The sequence below is a fragment of the Staurois parvus genome, unplaced genomic scaffold (genome assembly GCF_062004578.1).
Source record: "Staurois parvus isolate SC_StPar_1 unplaced genomic scaffold, SC_StPar_1.0 ptg000372l, whole genome shotgun sequence".
Taxonomy (NCBI): domain Eukaryota; kingdom Metazoa; phylum Chordata; class Amphibia; order Anura; family Ranidae; genus Staurois; species Staurois parvus.
The window spans coordinates 2,336,569-2,355,015 of NW_028318168.1; the positions used below are offsets into that span (position 1 = coordinate 2,336,569).

General features: G+C 38.8%; 1 protein-coding gene across 2 annotated transcripts in view; it reads right to left on the reverse strand.

Annotated features, from left to right (window-relative positions):
* Positions 1-18,447, reverse strand: part of TBC1D32 (TBC1 domain family member 32) — a 471,851-nt gene that overhangs the window by 234,871 nt on the left and 218,533 nt on the right. For both annotated transcript variants that reach the window (XM_089685349.1, XM_089685348.1), the window contains exon 23: positions 10,878-10,966. In XM_089685349.1, coding sequence (XP_089541475.1) covers positions 10,878-10,966 — 89 coding nt within the window. The remainder of the gene's footprint in view (positions 1-10,877; positions 10,967-18,447) is intronic.

Below are 18,447 nucleotides of genomic sequence, written 5' to 3' on the forward strand. Positions count from 1 at the left end.
CAGATGTTAGAACTTGTCCTTATTATGCTAATAGAAACACCTATCTATTGAATCACTCCCTACTCACCCATCCTTATAGCTTCCAATAAAGCTCATCATTATATCTGAATCTGCATTCTGATTTCAAGTGCTTGTAAATATTTTCCTCTAAGCCCATTTCTTTCAAATACATTAACACTTTGCTTATTTACTTGTGATTGGGCTTAATATTTAGCTTTGTATGTGACAATTGCTCTGACAAGAGTTTAGTACAGCTGGACACTTAGGGTGCCAGCTCCCTAACAATCAGGAGCCCTGAGCGGGAAGCTGTCACATTTATCAGTGGCAGTAATACTGCTGCCAAATGTTTCATTTCAGACTGCAGCTGGAGGTTCGCTCAGCCGAACACCCATTCATTCGGCTGTTCACAAAGAAATCTCTATAGACACAGTGCTGATGTCTCCCTCAAAATATTTTCCCTGCTGCTCAAATGCTTTTATAGCTTATAGTGTTATGCTATTTTCTCTATTGGTGATGTTCTTTAACTCTTATGGTCGAATGTCCTTATGGCTATTTTCTCTTTGGATTGAATGTTAGGGAATGTTACATTTGCACAGCAAAAGGAAAAAAATAGAAAATGACATGACACACATATTACAAACATTGCAGGTATTATTAGTTACTTTTGCACAAAATATGAAACATTTACAGAGCTAATTTGTTATACACAAACCCCTAAACTTGAAACAAGAAGGGGTTTAACAAGTTAGGGAGGTCAAATTAACATTTGAATGCTTTAGTATTTATTTTTTACAAACGCTATTTTCTGGATTTATCTTTATTACAAGGTAAGAGAAATATTTCTCTTGCTAGAATCTATATGTTCTTTACATAGGCATTGCTTTTCCATTTTTCATCTCTCCTAAAAAAACACATTTCATTTCTCCACAAAACCTGGCTCCATGCATGTAAGTCCTAACACTTTTATATTCTGAGATTTTGTAAGAAGAAAAAAATATTGAGAAGAGCAAAATGAGTATCTTGAGACTACTTACCAAGACTAATCTCTCTGCAGTAGGGGGGTCAAACGTTACAAGGGAAATATGTAAAGAGTACCAGTCTTGAATGGGCATTTGCAAGAATCTAAATCCATTCCTCCACTCTCAATGTGCATCTGTGTTTTGCCCAAGAAAGAAATCAACTGGTTCATATTAATGTAGCCAACTACACAAAAAATGTCAACCGTCCCAAACTATAACCAGCCTTTGCAGTAAGGTGCACATGGAAGGGCAATGCATATCGCAAACAAACAAAGGATTTCCCAGCAACACTTACCAGCCAGCCTGTGAAACAACTAATTTGGCCCTGTCTAACAATTTGCGTTAAAATGGGCTACAAGACCATCAGCAAGAAGCTTGGTGAGAAGGAGACAACTGTTGGAGTGAATATTCACAAATGGAAGAAATACAAAATAACCATCAATTACCCTTGGTCTGGAGCTCCATGCAAGATTTTGCTTCATGGAGAAAAGATGATCATGAGAAAAGTGAGGGATCAGCCCAGAACTACACAGGAAAAGCTTGAAAATGATCTGAAGGCATTTGGGAGGACAGTCACCAAACAAACCATTGGTAACACAATATGCCACCATGGATTGAAGTCCTGCAGCACAGTGCAGGTACCCCTCCTCAAGAAGGCACATGTACAGTCCCATCTGAAGTTTGCCAATGAACATCTAAATGATTCAGAGGAGGATTGGGAGAAAGTGCTGTGGTCAGATGAGAGCAAAATTGAGCTCTTTGGCATTAACTTGACCCTAAGAACACAATCCCTACAGTCAAGCATGGAGGTGGAAACATTATGCTTTGGGGATATTTCTCTGCTGAAAGTACAGGCCGACTTTGCCGCATTGAGAGGCCAATGGACGGGGCCATGTATTATAAAATCTTGGATGAGAACCTTCTTCCCTCAGCCAGAACACTGAAGATGGGTCTTCCAGAATGACAATGACCCAAAACATACTGCCAAAACAACAAAGGAGTGGCTCAAAAAGAAGCACATTAAGGTCATGGAGTGGCCTAGCCAGTCTCCAGACCTTAATCCTATAGAAAATTTATGAAGGGAGCTGAAACTTCGAGTTGCCAAGCGACAGCCAAGAAACCTTAAGGATTTAGAGAAGATCTGTAAAGAGGAGCAGACAAAAATCCCTCCTGAGATGTCTTCAAACCCGATAACAAACTACAAGAAATGTCTTACCTCTGTGCTTGCCAACAAGGGTTTCTCCACCAAGTACCAAGTCATGTTTTGCTTGGGGATCAAACACTTATTTTACTCACTGAACTGCAATTCAATTTATAACATTTGTATGATGTGTTTTTCTGGATTTTTGGTTGATATTCTGTCTCTACGATTTAAAATACACCATTGATAAAAAATCTAGACCCTCCATTTCTTTGTAAGTGGGCAAACTTGCAAAATCTGCAGGGGGTCAAATAGTTATTCTCCCTACTATAGATAGATAGATATGCAAATATAAAGACAAATATAATAAACACCACTAAGTAAAAAGTGCAGCGCTAGAAAAAAAATAAAAAATAAAAAATAAAATAAAAAGAAAATAAGTAGTCAATGTGCTTAAAAGGTACTCCAAAGTCAATATAAAGTCCCAAAAACGGAATGATGTGTATACTGTGGTAAAGATGCAGTTGAAGTTGGGTAGATGTGATCCCCGGATCAATGAAGATCCCCAGGTCTAAGAAGCATACGTTCCCGAGATAAATAAGGAAGCAGTCACAGCTACACCAGAGAGAACCACCACTCCTTCACTTTGCATCCACGGTATCTAAGAGGAGAAACTCCTCACAAAGAGAAATGCCCATAGTAAGGTATAATATAAAACATTTATTTAAAGTAAAAAACAGGATGCATCCAGATTGGATAAAACACCGCCAACAAATATTAGTATCAGCAGCCAAAGCAAACAGGACTAACCGTCCTGTCAGATGTAGTGGCCGCCGGAGCTCCCCAGTGCTCCGACGGCGTGGCGTCAAGGCGTGCGTAGGTTCCTCCTTACGCGTTGCGTGCCAAGCACATCTTCAGAGGAAAGAACCGGTATACGCCGTGACGTGCAAGTCAGCGCTAAATAGACCAAAAAGCGCATGCGCCGTAGTTAGGCGCCATTTTATCGTAGCTCACATACCAATCTGTGTGTCAGTCCGAGATAACAGGAGAGTCAACAGATACAGAAACATGAGTAATGTAAATTGATATAGAGAATCACATCTTATCAATGGCAAAGGTTGAAAAAACGGAAAAAAGGGGGGAGGGGGAATGCATAACTAAATGCAACCAAAACGGCATATATTACAGCAATAAAACGGAAATCAATATATGAAGTAATATCTTGTCACTAATAAATGACAGAATCAGTGTGAGGTTGGCGATGCAACCAAGGGCAATATCATGAAAAAACGTGCCAGATCAAAGGACACATTGATATCATAATCATGAGTCAGAACAATCAAAGTTCTGTAGTGACAAGGGATCCCTCTAAAAGGTAAAAAACGGAGGGAGGCAGGGGGAGTCATCCATGAAGGATTTGAATTAAAGAAAAAGAAAAAGAAAAAATAATCATGACATAGGCCCGTGACTGCATATAACATAACCATGATATCCATAGTAAAAAGATATTCACATAAGACAAAAAAATATAAAAAGGTACATTATATATCATAAAAAGAAAAACATAACAAAAAGAAAAATCAACTGTTGTCAATAAAACAATTTACGTCAAGTTCGACGTTAAGGCCACGTGGGTATAAAGTATCTAGCTGGCAGATGTACTTAGTCTCTAACTGGGAGACAGCTCGGGTTTTGTAAGTACCCCTCCAGTGTGGAACAACAATATCAATTCCGATAAATTTTAAAGAAGAGGGATCTCTACCATGGTGACGTCTAAAGTGTAATGAGAGAGAATGATCTTTAAACCCCTTTCTAATATTGTTGATGTGCTCTCTAAGCCTATCACGTAGCCTTCTTGTGGTGCGGCCTATGTACTGCTTGGAGCAGGGGCATTCAAGCAAGTAAACCACATATTTACTATTGCAACATATGAATTTGTCAATATCATATGTATTGTTGTTGGAACTGGACCGAAAAGTGGTGATTTTCCTTTTCCTAATGCCATCTACTTTACAAGCTATGCATTTATTGCACGGGTAAAAACCTTTATAATTGAACAGAGCTAAAGGTTTAGTAGGAGGATTAATCACATTAGGAGATATAATATCTCTCAAAGTAGATGGCTTACGGAAAATAACCTCTGGTGAGTAAGGTAAGATTTTACTGAGGATGGGGTCTGCTCTCAAAATTTGCCAATTCTTCTTAATAATATGACGGATAGATCTATGCTGGGTGGAGAAGGTAGTAATGAAGGGACATATTAGATTCTTGGACGATTTGGGATTAGATGTAAGCAATTGTTCCCTTCCCATATCTGCAACCAGGTTAATGGTGCCATCAAGCATGGATATGTTATAACCTTTTTCAATAAATCTATCCTTCAAAATCAGAGCTTGTGCGTGGTAATCCTTAAGATCGGTACAGTTCCTCCTGATCCTCTGAAACTGGCTTTTAGGAATGTTAGAGAGCCAGTTTGGGTGGTGGCAGCTATCCAGAGGAATGTAGCTGTTCCGGTCTGAAGGTTTGAAGTAGGATTTAGTGATAATCCTACCTCCAACATTCATGAGAACTAAATCCAGAAAATTAATCTCCATCATACTGTAGTTGAACGTCAGATTGATATTACTGGTGTTATAATTAAGTGTTCCGAAGAAATTGATGAGCGATTGCTCACTACCATTCCATAATAACAGGATGTCATCAATGTACCTCTTGTAGAAGGATAGTTCAGGCCACTCCCTAGCGTAAATGACCTCTTCCTCCCAGTATGATATAAAGAGGTTGGCGAGGCTGGGGGCAAACTTAGCCCCCATCGCCACGCCTTTAATCTGCAGATAGAAATTGCCATCGAACCACATGTAGTTCTTTTTCATGGCAAAGTCCAACAGTTCAAGGATAAAAACCGTGTGTGGTATAGTTAGAGAGCTATGATTTCTCAAATAGTACTCAACTGCCTGTAGCCCTTCATGGTGGCTAATACTGCTATACAGAGCTTCCACATCCACAGATGTGGAAGCTCTGTATAGCAGTATTAGCCACCATGAAGGGCTACAGGCAGTTGAGTACTATTTGAGAAATCATAGCTCTCTAACTATACCACACACGGTTTTTATCCTTGAACTGTTGGACTTTGCCATGAAAAAGAACTACATGTGGTTCGATGGCAATTTCTATCTGCAGATTAAAGGCGTGGCGATGGGGGCTAAGTTTGCCCCCAGCCTCGCCAACCTCTTTATGTCATACTGGGAGGAAGAGGTCATTTACGCTAGGGAGTGGCCTGAACTATCCTTCTACAAGAGGTACATTGATGACATCCTGTTATTATGGAATGGTAGTGAGCAATCGCTCATCAATTTCTTCGGAACACTTAATTATAACACCAGTAATATCAATCTGACGTTCAACTACAGTATGATGGAGATTAATTTTCTGGATTTAGTTCTCATGAATGTTGGAGGTAGGATTATCACTAAATCCTACTTCAAACCTTCAGACCGGAACAGCTACATTCCTCTGGATAGCTGCCACCACCCAAACTGGCTCTCTAACATTCCTAAAAGCCAGTTTCAGAGGATCAGGAGGAACTGTACCGATCTTAAGGATTACCACGCACAAGCTCTGATTTTGAAGGATAGATTTATTGAAAAAGGTTATAACATATCCATGCTTGATGGCACCATTAACCTGGTTGCAGATATGGGAAGGGAACAATTGCTTACATCTAATCCCAAATCGTCCAAGAATCTAATATGTCCCTTCATTACTACCTTCTCCACCCAGCATAGATCTATCCGTCATATTATTAAGAAGAATTGGCAAATTTTGAGAGCAGACCCCATCCTCAGTAAAATCTTACCTTACTCACCAGAGGTTATTTTCCGTAAGCCATCTACTTTGAGAGATATTATATCTCCTAATGTGATTAATCCTCCTACTAAACCTTTAGCTCTGTTCAATTATAAAGGTTTTTACCCGTGCAATAAATGCATAGCTTGTAAAGTAGATGGCATTAGGAAAAGGAAAATCACCACTTTTCGGTCCAGTTCCAACAACAATACATATGATATTGACAAATTCATATGTTGCAATAGTAAATATGTGGTTTACTTGCTTGAATGCCCCTGCTCCAAGCAGTACATAGGCCGCACCACAAGAAGGCTACGTGATAGGCTTAGAGAGCACATCAACAATATTAGAAAGGGGTTTAAAGATCATTCTCTCTCATTACACTTTAGACGTCACCATGGTAGAGATCCCTCTTCTTTAAAATTTATCGGAATTGATATTGTTGTTCCACACTGGAGGGGTACTTACAAAACCCGAGCTGTCTCCCAGTTAGAGACTAAGTACATCTGCCAGCTAGATACTTTATACCCACGTGGCCTTAACGTCGAACTTGACGTAAATTGTTTTATTGACAACAGTTGATTTTTCTTTTTGTTATGTTTTTCTTTTTATGATATATAATGTACCTTTTTATATTTTTTTGTCTTATGTGAATATCTTTTTACTATGGATATCATGGTTATGTTATATGCAGTCACGGGCCTATGTCATGATTATTTTTTCTTTTTCTTTTTCTTTAATTCAAATCCTTCATGGATGACTCCCCCTGCCTCCCTCCGTTTTTTACCTTTTAGAGGGATCCCTTGTCACTACAGAACTTTGATTGTTCTGACTCATGATTATGATATCAATGTGTCCTTTGATCTGGCACGTTTTTTCATGATATTGCCCTTGGTTGCATCGCCAACCTCACACTGATTCTGTCATTTATTAGTGACAAGATATTACTTCATATATTGATTTCCGTTTTATTGCTGTAATATATGCCGTTTTGGTTGCATTTAGTTATGCATTCCCCCTCCCCCCTTTTTTCCGTTTTTTCAACCTTTGCCATTGATAAGATGTGATTCTCTATATCAATTTACATTACTCATGTTTCTGTATCTGTTGACTCTCCTGTTATCTCGGACTGACACACAGATTGGTATGTGAGCTACGATAAAATGGCGCCTAACTACGGCGCATGCGCTTTTTGGTCTATTTAGCGCTGACTTGCACGTCACGGCGTATACCGGTTCTTTCCTCTGAAGATGTGCTTGGCACGCAACGCGTAAGGAGGAACCTACGCACGCCTTGACGCCACGCCGTCGGAGCACTGGGGAGCTCCGGCGGCCACTACATCTGACAGGACGGTTAGTCCTGTTTGCTTTGGCTGCTGATACTAATATTTGTTGGCGGTGTTTTATCCAATCTGGATGCATCCTGTTTTTTACTTTAAATAAATGTTTTATATTATACCTTACTATGGGCATTTCTCTTTGTGAGGAGTTTCTCCTCTTAGATACCGTGGATGCAAAGTGAAGGAGTGGTGGTTCTCTCTGGTGTAGCTGTGACTGCTTCCTTATTTATCTCGGGAACGTATGCTTCTTAGACCTGGGGATCTTCATTGATCCGGGGATCACATCTACCCAACTTCAACTGCATCTTTACCACAGTATACACATCATTCCGTTTTTGGGACTTTATATTGACTTTGGAGTACCTTTTAAGCACATTGACTACTTATTTTCTTTTTATTTTATTTTTTATTTTTTATTTTTTTTCTAGCGCTGCACTTTTTACTTAGTTCTATGTGAGGATTTTTTTGGTTGTCCTGTGTGTTCTAGCTGCTCGTTTTTAGAAAGCGCTCACTTTTATCCATTGTTTCAAATAAACACCACTATCTGACTTCAATATATGTAAAAATACTACTAGTACTAGCAGAATGTTTGCAAAAATTGAATTTATATAGTGGTGTTTATATATTTTCCTTTATATTTGATTGCATATAGTATATAGCAATATTTAGCACAGCATTTTTCACGTTTAATACTTATAAAACCAACTTGTTGAACAAAACTCTACAGTTTTTTTTTATCACCTTCACTTATTATGTGAATGTTTTTCAAAATTTCAGGGTGACATCTCATTAATTAGGATAGAAGGATGTGGATGACATTGCAAAACTAACTATGCTGTTTCAAAGTCATTATCGGACAGGTTAAGTTGAACTTTGTGGCTACATTATCCAAATGCAATTGCCAATTAGTTACAAATTGTGAATATTTATGAAGCATCCTATGCATAACATAAAAACCCTCTCCATATATTCTTCAGTAATGTCTAATAATGAAATAGAGAATTAAAATTACAACAAGGGGTGCTCATAAATTCATATTTCTAAATATATTAGTGTATTCTATAACTGTAATTTAATTACGGTACTAGAGAATATATTTCCCAATTAAGTATACAATATGCAGACTTGTGATTCATTTAATCTTATTGTTGTTTTCTAACATATCAGCATGTAAATATAATCTATGCTCAATAAAAAAAGGATAATTATTCTCCAAATATAACAAACATTATTCTATAGTGTACACAGCACTGTGTATGAAAGCCAGAGTTTCAATACTATGCATATTGATACTATTATTAACAGCTAAATGTACTTTGTCATAAAACAATAGTATCTTTTGTGACAAATATACATCAAATAAATAAAGTAAATGCACCAACCTATTTAAAAAGATCATTAATCAGCAGTACAATGATTAATTGTTGTTTACCTTGCCTGGCTTCCTAATCATTACCATGGGTTTGCTGCCTACTTTATGTAGGTCAATGAGGAGAAGACCATTGTAAAACAGCACCTGCTCTATGTTTGCTGCAAGCACAAAACTTCCAAAAAGTAATATCATTTTAAAACACAATGGCAAAACAGATTTAACCTTCTGCCAGAACTATAAGTTGAAATCAGTCAAATCACAATTTACTCTGTCCACTGAAATTATTGTAACAATTGTACTGTATACAATAGACAGTGTCCATTCACACCTATGTTGCAGATGTGTCTAACATGTTAGCAGGTCCTACCTTATCAATAATAATAATACTTGCATGAGGACATTTTTATATTTCCAGCCTTACAGTTACCCTATGGGAGCCAAAATGTGATGCTCTCGCTAAATTGTTTTTACTGATGAAAACTTAGGGTCTGTAATCCTGATCCAGATCTCACTATTCAGTGAGTCAATGACATACATAAATGAGCTATTCAAATTTCAAGTCTGATCCTGCATACCTTTTCTTGGCCAGTATCTCCAAACTACAGCCCAGGGTCTGCATAAAGCCCTTTAGTGCACCAAGTAGTGAGCGTGGGGGCACAGATCAGAAAAGGGACTGTAATGACAGCTATCACATAACATATTCCCTGTCTTTGTCTCATGCAGCCAGTGTTCATTTTGTCAACAAAAATATTTTAGTCAACTAAATTAACACTATTTTAGTTAACTAAAATACAACTAAAACTTTAACAGTTCAGATGGCTAAAATATGACTAAAACTAAAATGGCATTTTAGTTAAAAGACTATGACTAAAACTAAATCAAAATTTGACATCAAAATTAGCACTGTACTACCACATAAGAATAAGTAGGGGGCATTTACTAAGCTGCTGAAAGAAAAAAAAATTAAGAAAAACACTTTTCTTGTTTTTTTTTCTTAATATTTAATGTTGGCAATATATTCAGGCAATATGTGCAATGGCATTACAGCCAATAGAGTTTACAGGGTTTTTTTTTAATATATATTTTAAAGTTGCACTTCTGTTTGTCAAAAAGCAATATTTTTGTTTGTTTATGCTTGAGGTGATTGTAGCCGTATTAGTGCATTTGAGACAGAAACAATTGAGTACTGTCCGTGATACTTTTTTATTTGCACTAACATACAATTTTGAGGACAAGCTTTTGGGGAGTGTCCCCTTCTTCAAGGTCCAAGCAGTACTCTGAATTCTTACTGCCTAGTTGTCAAAGAACTATTTGGCCTATTGAAATTTATCTTGGAGTGTCAAGAAAAGCAAGTATTTACAATAGGATGTGTAACAAAAGGCTGCATACCAAAATCCTCCTTCTGGGAATTCACACATACCCCCTAGTGGTGGGGCATGGAGATAAGAGAGCCTCAACCCAGGCTCCCCAGTGCCATGCATATTAAAAGGAAAGATTACAAGGCTTCTAGCCAGAAGTGATTGACCTGGGTCCGAGCGTTGTTGGCAATAAAGCAGTGCCCCCTGGCAGAGACAACCTACTTCTGGGAGGATGGCTGGGGCAATTCTAGGACAGCCCCTTGTGAGTTATGGACGTTTGCTCATTGGATGGAGAACTACACCAGGCGGATCAAGGGTGAGTGTGTGTGGGTGGTGTTTCAAAGTTCTTTTAAACACTGTTTTGGCCAGGCTCTGCCTCTTTGACTATTTTCCTATGTGGGACCAGCTAAAAGATACTCAGCTCTGAGGAAGAACTTACGTAACGTATTATCTTTACTATTATTCCTATATACTCTAATATTGGTTTAGATTTCTCTGTTAGGGTTTTACTTACTTTGTAAATAAATAAGACCTTGCTTTGAGCATTGTGTTTGTTATTATCGCTAATATTGCATTGTATTATGTCCTTCAATATTGTCAAAGCTTATACAGTTACTAATTAATTATAGGAACAGACAAATAGTATATAATGGTATAATAAATAGGGGGATTCCAGATAACCAACCCCCTTTTTGTTTATTTCACTATATATTATGCTCCAAAAAAATGTATAATAATAATATTGCCGTATCCTCTATCATGTTCCAAAAATGAAATACTCTGAGAAGAAATTGCTCCTTACCTCAATCCAAAAATGTGGGACTGCTCGTAGTTAAATAACGAGTTAATTTTGGCAATGGAATCCACAATAACAAGTCGATCAAATATATCCTAAAACAATTTAAATAAAAGCAACACTTTAGAAATTTATATTTAATCATGGCATCATACTGGGCAAATGTATTCCAGCTATTTCAATAAATTTTTACAAATTGCAATTAATCATCCTTTTCTGACCATTTGTACTCTTTTGTAATGTCACCTGTGTTTGGCAGTAGGAGGGGGTTACAGAGCTGAGTCTTACTTTGAGAAATTGGTACCGCACATTTTCAGGAGCTGCAGTGCTGGATCAGGCTGGCAGCAGAGGGAAAGATAAGTATAGACTCAATGAGAGGCCAGCTATCAATAGAAAACTGTTACTTTGCCTAGCCCAGGCAAAGTCAGCAGGAATACCAACATTGAAACTATTCTCAGAAAGGTCTGTTTACCTTTCTGAGAATACCTTTCACACTTGCCCATCATGTAGTGTTTCCATTTTTTTGCCTAACCCTTGTATAACAAACATAAAGTAGGTGTCAACCAAATTTGCCTGCAATAGTGACAATACACTTTACCATAAAAGGCAATCCTCAGTACCTATTCGTACTTTGTTAGCCAGAAAACTACTGGCTTATCAGATGACGTTTTCCCGGAAACTGTTTATGCCGTCATAATCTTTGATACTGTACCTCGTGACATGGCAAATAAATTGGCAACTTCAGTCACAGAGACACCAGCTAAGTGGGCACCAACAATTTACCCTCTTTGAAACTCAGTAAACGCAGACATGACTCCGTATTGCTAGCAGCACACGCAGTCAATGACGAAAGTGAGGCATCTTACCTGTTAGCTGGATGTCTCATCACACAGCAGAAGCAAAAGAATGTTACATCACTTCTGTAGCAAACTTGCTCATCAGAGTGGGGCGTGGAGTTCCCCTTTTTTTTATTTAGAAGTATTCCTCAGTCTTTCAGTCCCTACCCCCTCCCTTCCTGAGAGGCAAACGTTATATCCTGACAGATGGTGTGGGTCAACCGCAGGGTAAGGCATCCCTAGTTTGGTGCCGAGTCTGCGATAGTGTAACTTTCCTCACCTAAGTCGGAAGCACTGACCCCAGAAATTTGTGTAGGCTCAGCCATCATAAAACAGATAAGGCAGCTTCTCCCCAGACTTGAAAGAAGTTGTAACGTCACAAAACAGTCAAAGATGACAGAGTGAAATGAACATTCCTCAAGTCAGGCTTTTCCCCTATGTTTCATGTCATGGATTATGACAGATGTTGGTTCTAATTCAGAGTTCTCCCGACTGGCCCCTCACAAACGTAATGGCCAGTATTCAGAGCCACCCCCCCCCCCCTTGAGAGAGGGATTTTTTAAAAACACAGGCTGACAAGCCTAAGGCGAGCTGCACACATCTCCTGAGCTTAACATCATAACAGAGGAGATCAAAGACCCTTCCTGCTCAGCAACTTGGATCTGCTTACAAACCAAGGCATATTGGCAAGTAACTTAACCCTTTAACTTCCTTCCTATTATCTCTTTGCTGTACCTTTATATGCATATATTTATATATATCTAGTTACATTTTCTTTGTAAATATTTTATTGCACCTGTTTGACTCTTTTAGTAATAAATCTTTCTTTCTGAAAGTGTTAAACTGTTTCTAAGCGCTTACTTGCAATTCACGAATTCCTGCCTTTGAAGAGACGCTACTGTGTTTGTTTAATCCTCTGCCCAATCGGCCTGCGGTGACCGTATTGGACAGGCAACTTTTCAATCATTATAGTGTATATTTGATAACGGGAGTTTCCCAGTCTCCGACAAAAGTGGTGGTGGCAGTAGAGGGTTATTTGCGTAATTAACCTGACCCAGTAACAAGTGCATTCAGGCTGCAGGCACCGATTGTAACCCATTAGCTGGACAATCGCTGTGCAGGGTGCAGCTGGGTAGGGCCTTGTTATGTGTGTCACACCGCGGTTTTAGATCGTCCGGTCCTTCGGTCACGAGTTGGTGAGAAGGTCTGGGGTCTGACGCCGCGGGCGTGACATATTACTGTTGCTTTTTACTTGCTTACCAGCTCTCCCTGCTTTGTAAAGTTTAGTAAAGGGGCTGTGGAGTAATGTTAAACATAATTAACCGTGTTTGCAATGTGTTTGCAAATTTCCATTCTTTGCTGTAAACTATATTTGAACAGTTTTTCCCAACAAAAGGTTAAAGGTGCATTCACCCTGCCTCTGATTAGATGTGAGAAACCCAGTGGGGTTTCCCGCGATTAGCTGCAAGAGGCAGCCCCTTTGAAAGCAATAGGAGGCTGCTATCTCTAGCAGCTAATTGTGGCCACTCGAATCACTCATGCAGCGATCATATGTAAGTGATGAACCCTGGACCCATGTAATCTCTCATGCAGTAATCACATGACTGTCTGCATTCAGGGCCATTCACTGGCATGTGATCGCTGCATGAGAGATTACAAGCGAGTGGCCATGATTAGCAGTGAGAGTCGGCAACCTCTCATTGCTTTCAATTAGGCTGTTTCTTGCAGCCAATCGCACAAACTTCCTTTGGGGTTCTTGCATCTAATCAGAGGCAGGGTGCATTTGCAGGTATGAATGCACCCTAAAAGTTTAGAACCTACTCTCCTGCATTGTATGTTATTGAGGGTTAGTGTGGGGAGAAAGACACTGGAGTTGATTTACTAAAGCTGGAGAGTGTAAAATCTGGTGCAGCTGTGCATGGTAGCCAATCAGCTTCTAATTCAGCTTGTTCAATTAAGCTTTGAAAAAAATTTTTTTAGATTTTTTTTAGGTATGCTGTATGAACAGGAACACATGACAAACATATAGAGGGTTATTTTCTTCTCTTGACTTCAAAAGTGGAAGCATGCTTTAGTCTTTTCAATGGTTGAGAGATTTGCTTTAAAGCGGAACTAAGCCCTCCTATCCTTTTCAGTCAAGGAAGCTGCCATCTTAGCCTCTTTTTGATCTGCCATGGTGCTGCACATGTGATCAGTTATGGCACCAGCCATATGATGGTTTGATAGTTCAGTTGAGAACACAAGCAAAATGTGACAGTTAGCATTCCCGGCATGGCATTTATTTATTTCAAGTACTTATATAGCGCCGTCAATTTTACGCAGCGCTATACACATATATTGTACATTTACATCAGTCCCTAACCCTCAAGGGGCGTACAATCTAAGACCCCTAGCTCACATTCATACATACACATACTAGGGACAATTTAGACAGTAGCCAATTCACCTACCAGCATGTCTTTGGAGTGTGGGAGGAAACCGGAGTACCCAGAGGAAACCCACTCAGGCACAGGGAGAACATGCAAACTCCAGGCAGGTGGTGCCGTGGATGGGATTTAACCCAATGACCCTAGTACTGCCAGGCGGAAGTGCTAACCATTTAGCCACTGTGCTGCCCTGTACAACTGTTCTTTGAAACTGGTAAATCAATGGGTTTAGTTCCGCTTTAAGTTTAGAGAGCTCACTACAAATGTTAATGAGAAATAGAAGATTATGTCAGGCAGTTTAGCTCTCCAGCAACTACCAAAAAATGAATCAGTTTTGAGTAGACTAACCATTTAATTTATTCACATTACTACTGTACATTTTTATATAATACAGATTTATTTATCTAATACAAAAACAAAAATCATAAAATAATGTAGAGGCTTAAATAGCACATTTGCTATTGAACGGTATACATATCAAGCTTTGGATTGACAATATATTCCAGCAATAATATTCATATATTCATTTATACAAAATGATACTGCAGGAAGAAATTCTATCTATATAGTACATTAGATTTAATCCAGAGATGGTCTTCCTGGACTAATTTATAGCTTCTCTCTGAAAGTGGTTTCTCCTCCGCAGAAAGAAAGAGAATTCACAATGTTATGATCCTCCTTTCAGATGAAGCCTATAACTCAGTGACGCAAGTCTGCTTTGACTGTGCAGTGAATTTGTGCTTTGCATCTGAATTTTGTGTCCGCATCACATAAAGCTAGGAGTACTAAACAGCTAGAGAAGCTTCATGAATTACAAATGTCATGCCATGTTATATGTAAATAAGCACAAAAAGTAATGCTAGCAACACTTGAAGGAAAAATAATATGTGTATTCAGAAGGCATCAGTTGCATCAAACATAAATCAAAAAAAGGCTTGCACCAATAAAAATACAGTATATAAAAGACTTTTAGATTTAATAAAAAATATTCAGTTATGCAACACACAAGTAACACATCAGGAAACATTTAATTAGATTTTTTGGGGTTTTTTTTTTATTTTTTAATTCAAACTTAACTTTCATACACTTCTCCATGGAAAAGCTTGTTAGCATAGGACAGTAAGTGAAATGGGCTGATTTATTGTTGGAGATGCATAGAAAAAAATGGCACATGACCAATAGGTGCCTATGTTTAAATGATGCAAGCCACTATAACAAATATACTACTGGGGGTGGGGGGGAGGGAGTAGAAATTAATGTATTTAGAAAACACTGATTATTAGGCTATTCTTACGGTTTTAATGGCAGCGAAAAGAAGAGAAATTCTACAGTTATTCTCTGCAGTAAGAAGGTGATTGAATCAGGCTAGTCTCCAGAGATGAATATTAACAGCACTGTGTATGTGAATATGTCCTTGACTAAGTATCTCTCTATTATTTCTTGTTCTTATTTTGCCTCTCCCTGGTCATGTCTCTAGTGTTATATCTTGTTTGTCTCTATCTTTATTCATAGTAGCCCTATTATGTCCAGTTTTTCCCTGTCCCTACTGCCTGTCTGTCACAAATTGTGTTTGTCCGTAAACCTAACAACCCTACCATTGTATGTATGTTTCTTTCTCTGCCCCTGGTTTGCTCTAAATTTACCCTACATGTGTATGTCTCTATTTGTCTATGTGGTCCTCTTCTGTAACATCTTTACCTGTGTCTACGTCTCCCTTTGACTGACTATCCCTGGTCTGTACTAATCTGTACTGTTGTTTGGCTAGCGTAACAATATGTATTGTTCCTCGCAAAACCTGCTCCTCAATGGCCAACTTCATAAAACAGTATCATACCCTCTTGGTATCCACCGGTGTCATGAATAAGAAAACAGGACACCTTTGGCTCAAAGAGCTGACCACTGAATCATCTGTTAGTACCACCATTACAGAACACTATGCTGAGGGAGATTAGCAGACTCATATAGTATTTCATGTGTGCTAACACACCTTATTTTTGGCAATTCAAGCCTAAACTGCTACATCAAGGCTACACGGTAAAGCAACATTGAAAATATGGAGACTCTTCATTAAACTCATTTGTAACTGGCCCTTTTTAAAGTGATATTGAAGGTAATTTTAAAAAAACATGTTATACTTACCTGCTCTGTGCAGTGATTTTGCACAGAGCAGCCCTGATTCTTTTCTTCTTGGCTCCTCCCTCCTTTCTGTCAAGTGCCCCCAGAGCCAGCAGCTTGCTATGGGGCACCCAAGCAGGTTCATTACTGAGCCGCTGCTCTGTGTGTGCATTCACACACAGAGCTGTGATTTGGCCCCAACTCTGCTCTATCCTCATTGGCTCACTGGCTGTGGCTGATAGCAGCAGTAGCCAATGGCCAAGGAGGGAGAGTCCCCGTAGAGTCGAGGCGCTCGTGCATGTTGCTGGATCGCAATGGGGCTCAGGTAAATATAAGGGGGGCTGGGGGGGGTTGAGGGGGCTGCTTCACACAGAAGGTTTTTTACCTTCATGCATAGAATGCATGAAGGTACAAAACCTTGAGCCTTTACAACCACTTTAAGATATCTACTCATATCTACTGGAAATGTTCATTCTTCTCCCTCCAAAGAAGGAAGTAAATAAATATAGGCACATCCACAATTAACAAGTCTGTTACTATGGCATCTGCTTCACTACAGAATATCTAGAAGCAATAGATTATGCTAAATTAACTATCTTCCTGGTGTCCAAATATTATGCATAATCCTTATTATAAAATAATTTTCATTAAAAAAAAAAAAATAATGTGAGCACTCTGGGTATGACAGATACATAAAGCCTTTGGAAAGTGAGGTCAAACAGAACAAGTATGATTGCTGCATATCTCTTTTGTTGGTTCAAATTGCTTTTTACAGCACAACAAAGACAGCAAGGCCTACACTAATGTAATATTAGCTCAGCACTTACCATATCTAACCTCCTGTTAACAGTATGCTGTGTCATGGTTAATTTACCCATTTACTCAGTAAATGTGCACCACGTCTATTTCCAACATAATCCAAATCTGTTTCTTACATTTTTACAACAATGTAGCCATACCTCTCAGGGACAACTGTGTGTGCTGTTGTTTAGTTGTATTATCTCCCTGTTGAAATGTGAGTTTAGGGTCAGGCTGTTGCCTGAGTTTAGTGATGACAACTGACACTCTCCAAATCACTGAAGAAGAATAAACCTGTCAATTTGCACAGCCTTTCATTTTGTTTTGTGTTAAAAGAGAAGTATGGGTTTGGGGAAAAAAAAATCATACTCACCTAGGTAGAAGCATCATTGATCCGCTGCAGCTCTCTACCAAGAACTGAGTGATCAAAGACTGCTGGCCGCTCAGTTCTCCCCTTCGCGTTGAGGAGAAAATGGTGACTGTCAGGCTGAGCCAGCTGCCGGTCAGGCTACTGGGTAGATTCCAATCATATGGTCTAAATCTTTTCAGAGCTTGGACTGACTCTGTGATGTCAGCCAACAGTGGAATTTAGCCCACTGTTGGCTGAAAACAGGTCGCAGGAGGCCAGACTGAACTGAAGTCCTGCGATCCATAGGAGAAGTAGGGCCAAAATAGCTTTGGCCATACTTCTTTAATTCTGCTGACACCTTTGTTACATGTCTGTTATCAGCACTGATATTAGGCAAAAGACAGAACAACCTTTCTAAATAATTAGTCTGACACTTGTACTCTAAAGAATACTAATAAATTCGTAGTTAAGTAATCTATGAGAGGTAATGTACTATTATAACAATTCAAGAATGGAGGTTTACATTATTACAGGTGTCTTTTGAAAAAAAATGTTTTGTTTTTTTAAGCTACATTATCAACATGCAGCCACTGCTATAAGCTGCCTTGCAAAGAGCCAAGATATTCAGCAAGCCATTCAGCAAGATATACAAACAATCAGATATCAGGGGCTGGATTCAGCATTAGGCTCTATAGGCCATTGGCACTAGGGGCTACCTTTTGCTGGCCTTAAAACTCTATTGTCTGATCTGTCTACAGAATAATAAAGCCTATTAGCTAGAAAATCATGTTTTTTGGCCATCATCATTTATGGAACCCATATGAAGTAGGACTTGAAGCCCAGCAAAGGCTTAAAGCAGGCTTCACTGTACTGTGCACTAATTTGGAGGCTTTTTATTTATTCAGTTTCTTCTCAATATAAACCTTTATGGTTATACTGTTTCATTGAGGCCCAAATCCTACTCCACAGAAGCCATGGTTTCCATACACTGCAATGATGATTGTCAAAAAGGCCCAGCAGCTTAGAATAAATGGCTCTATAATATTAGGCTA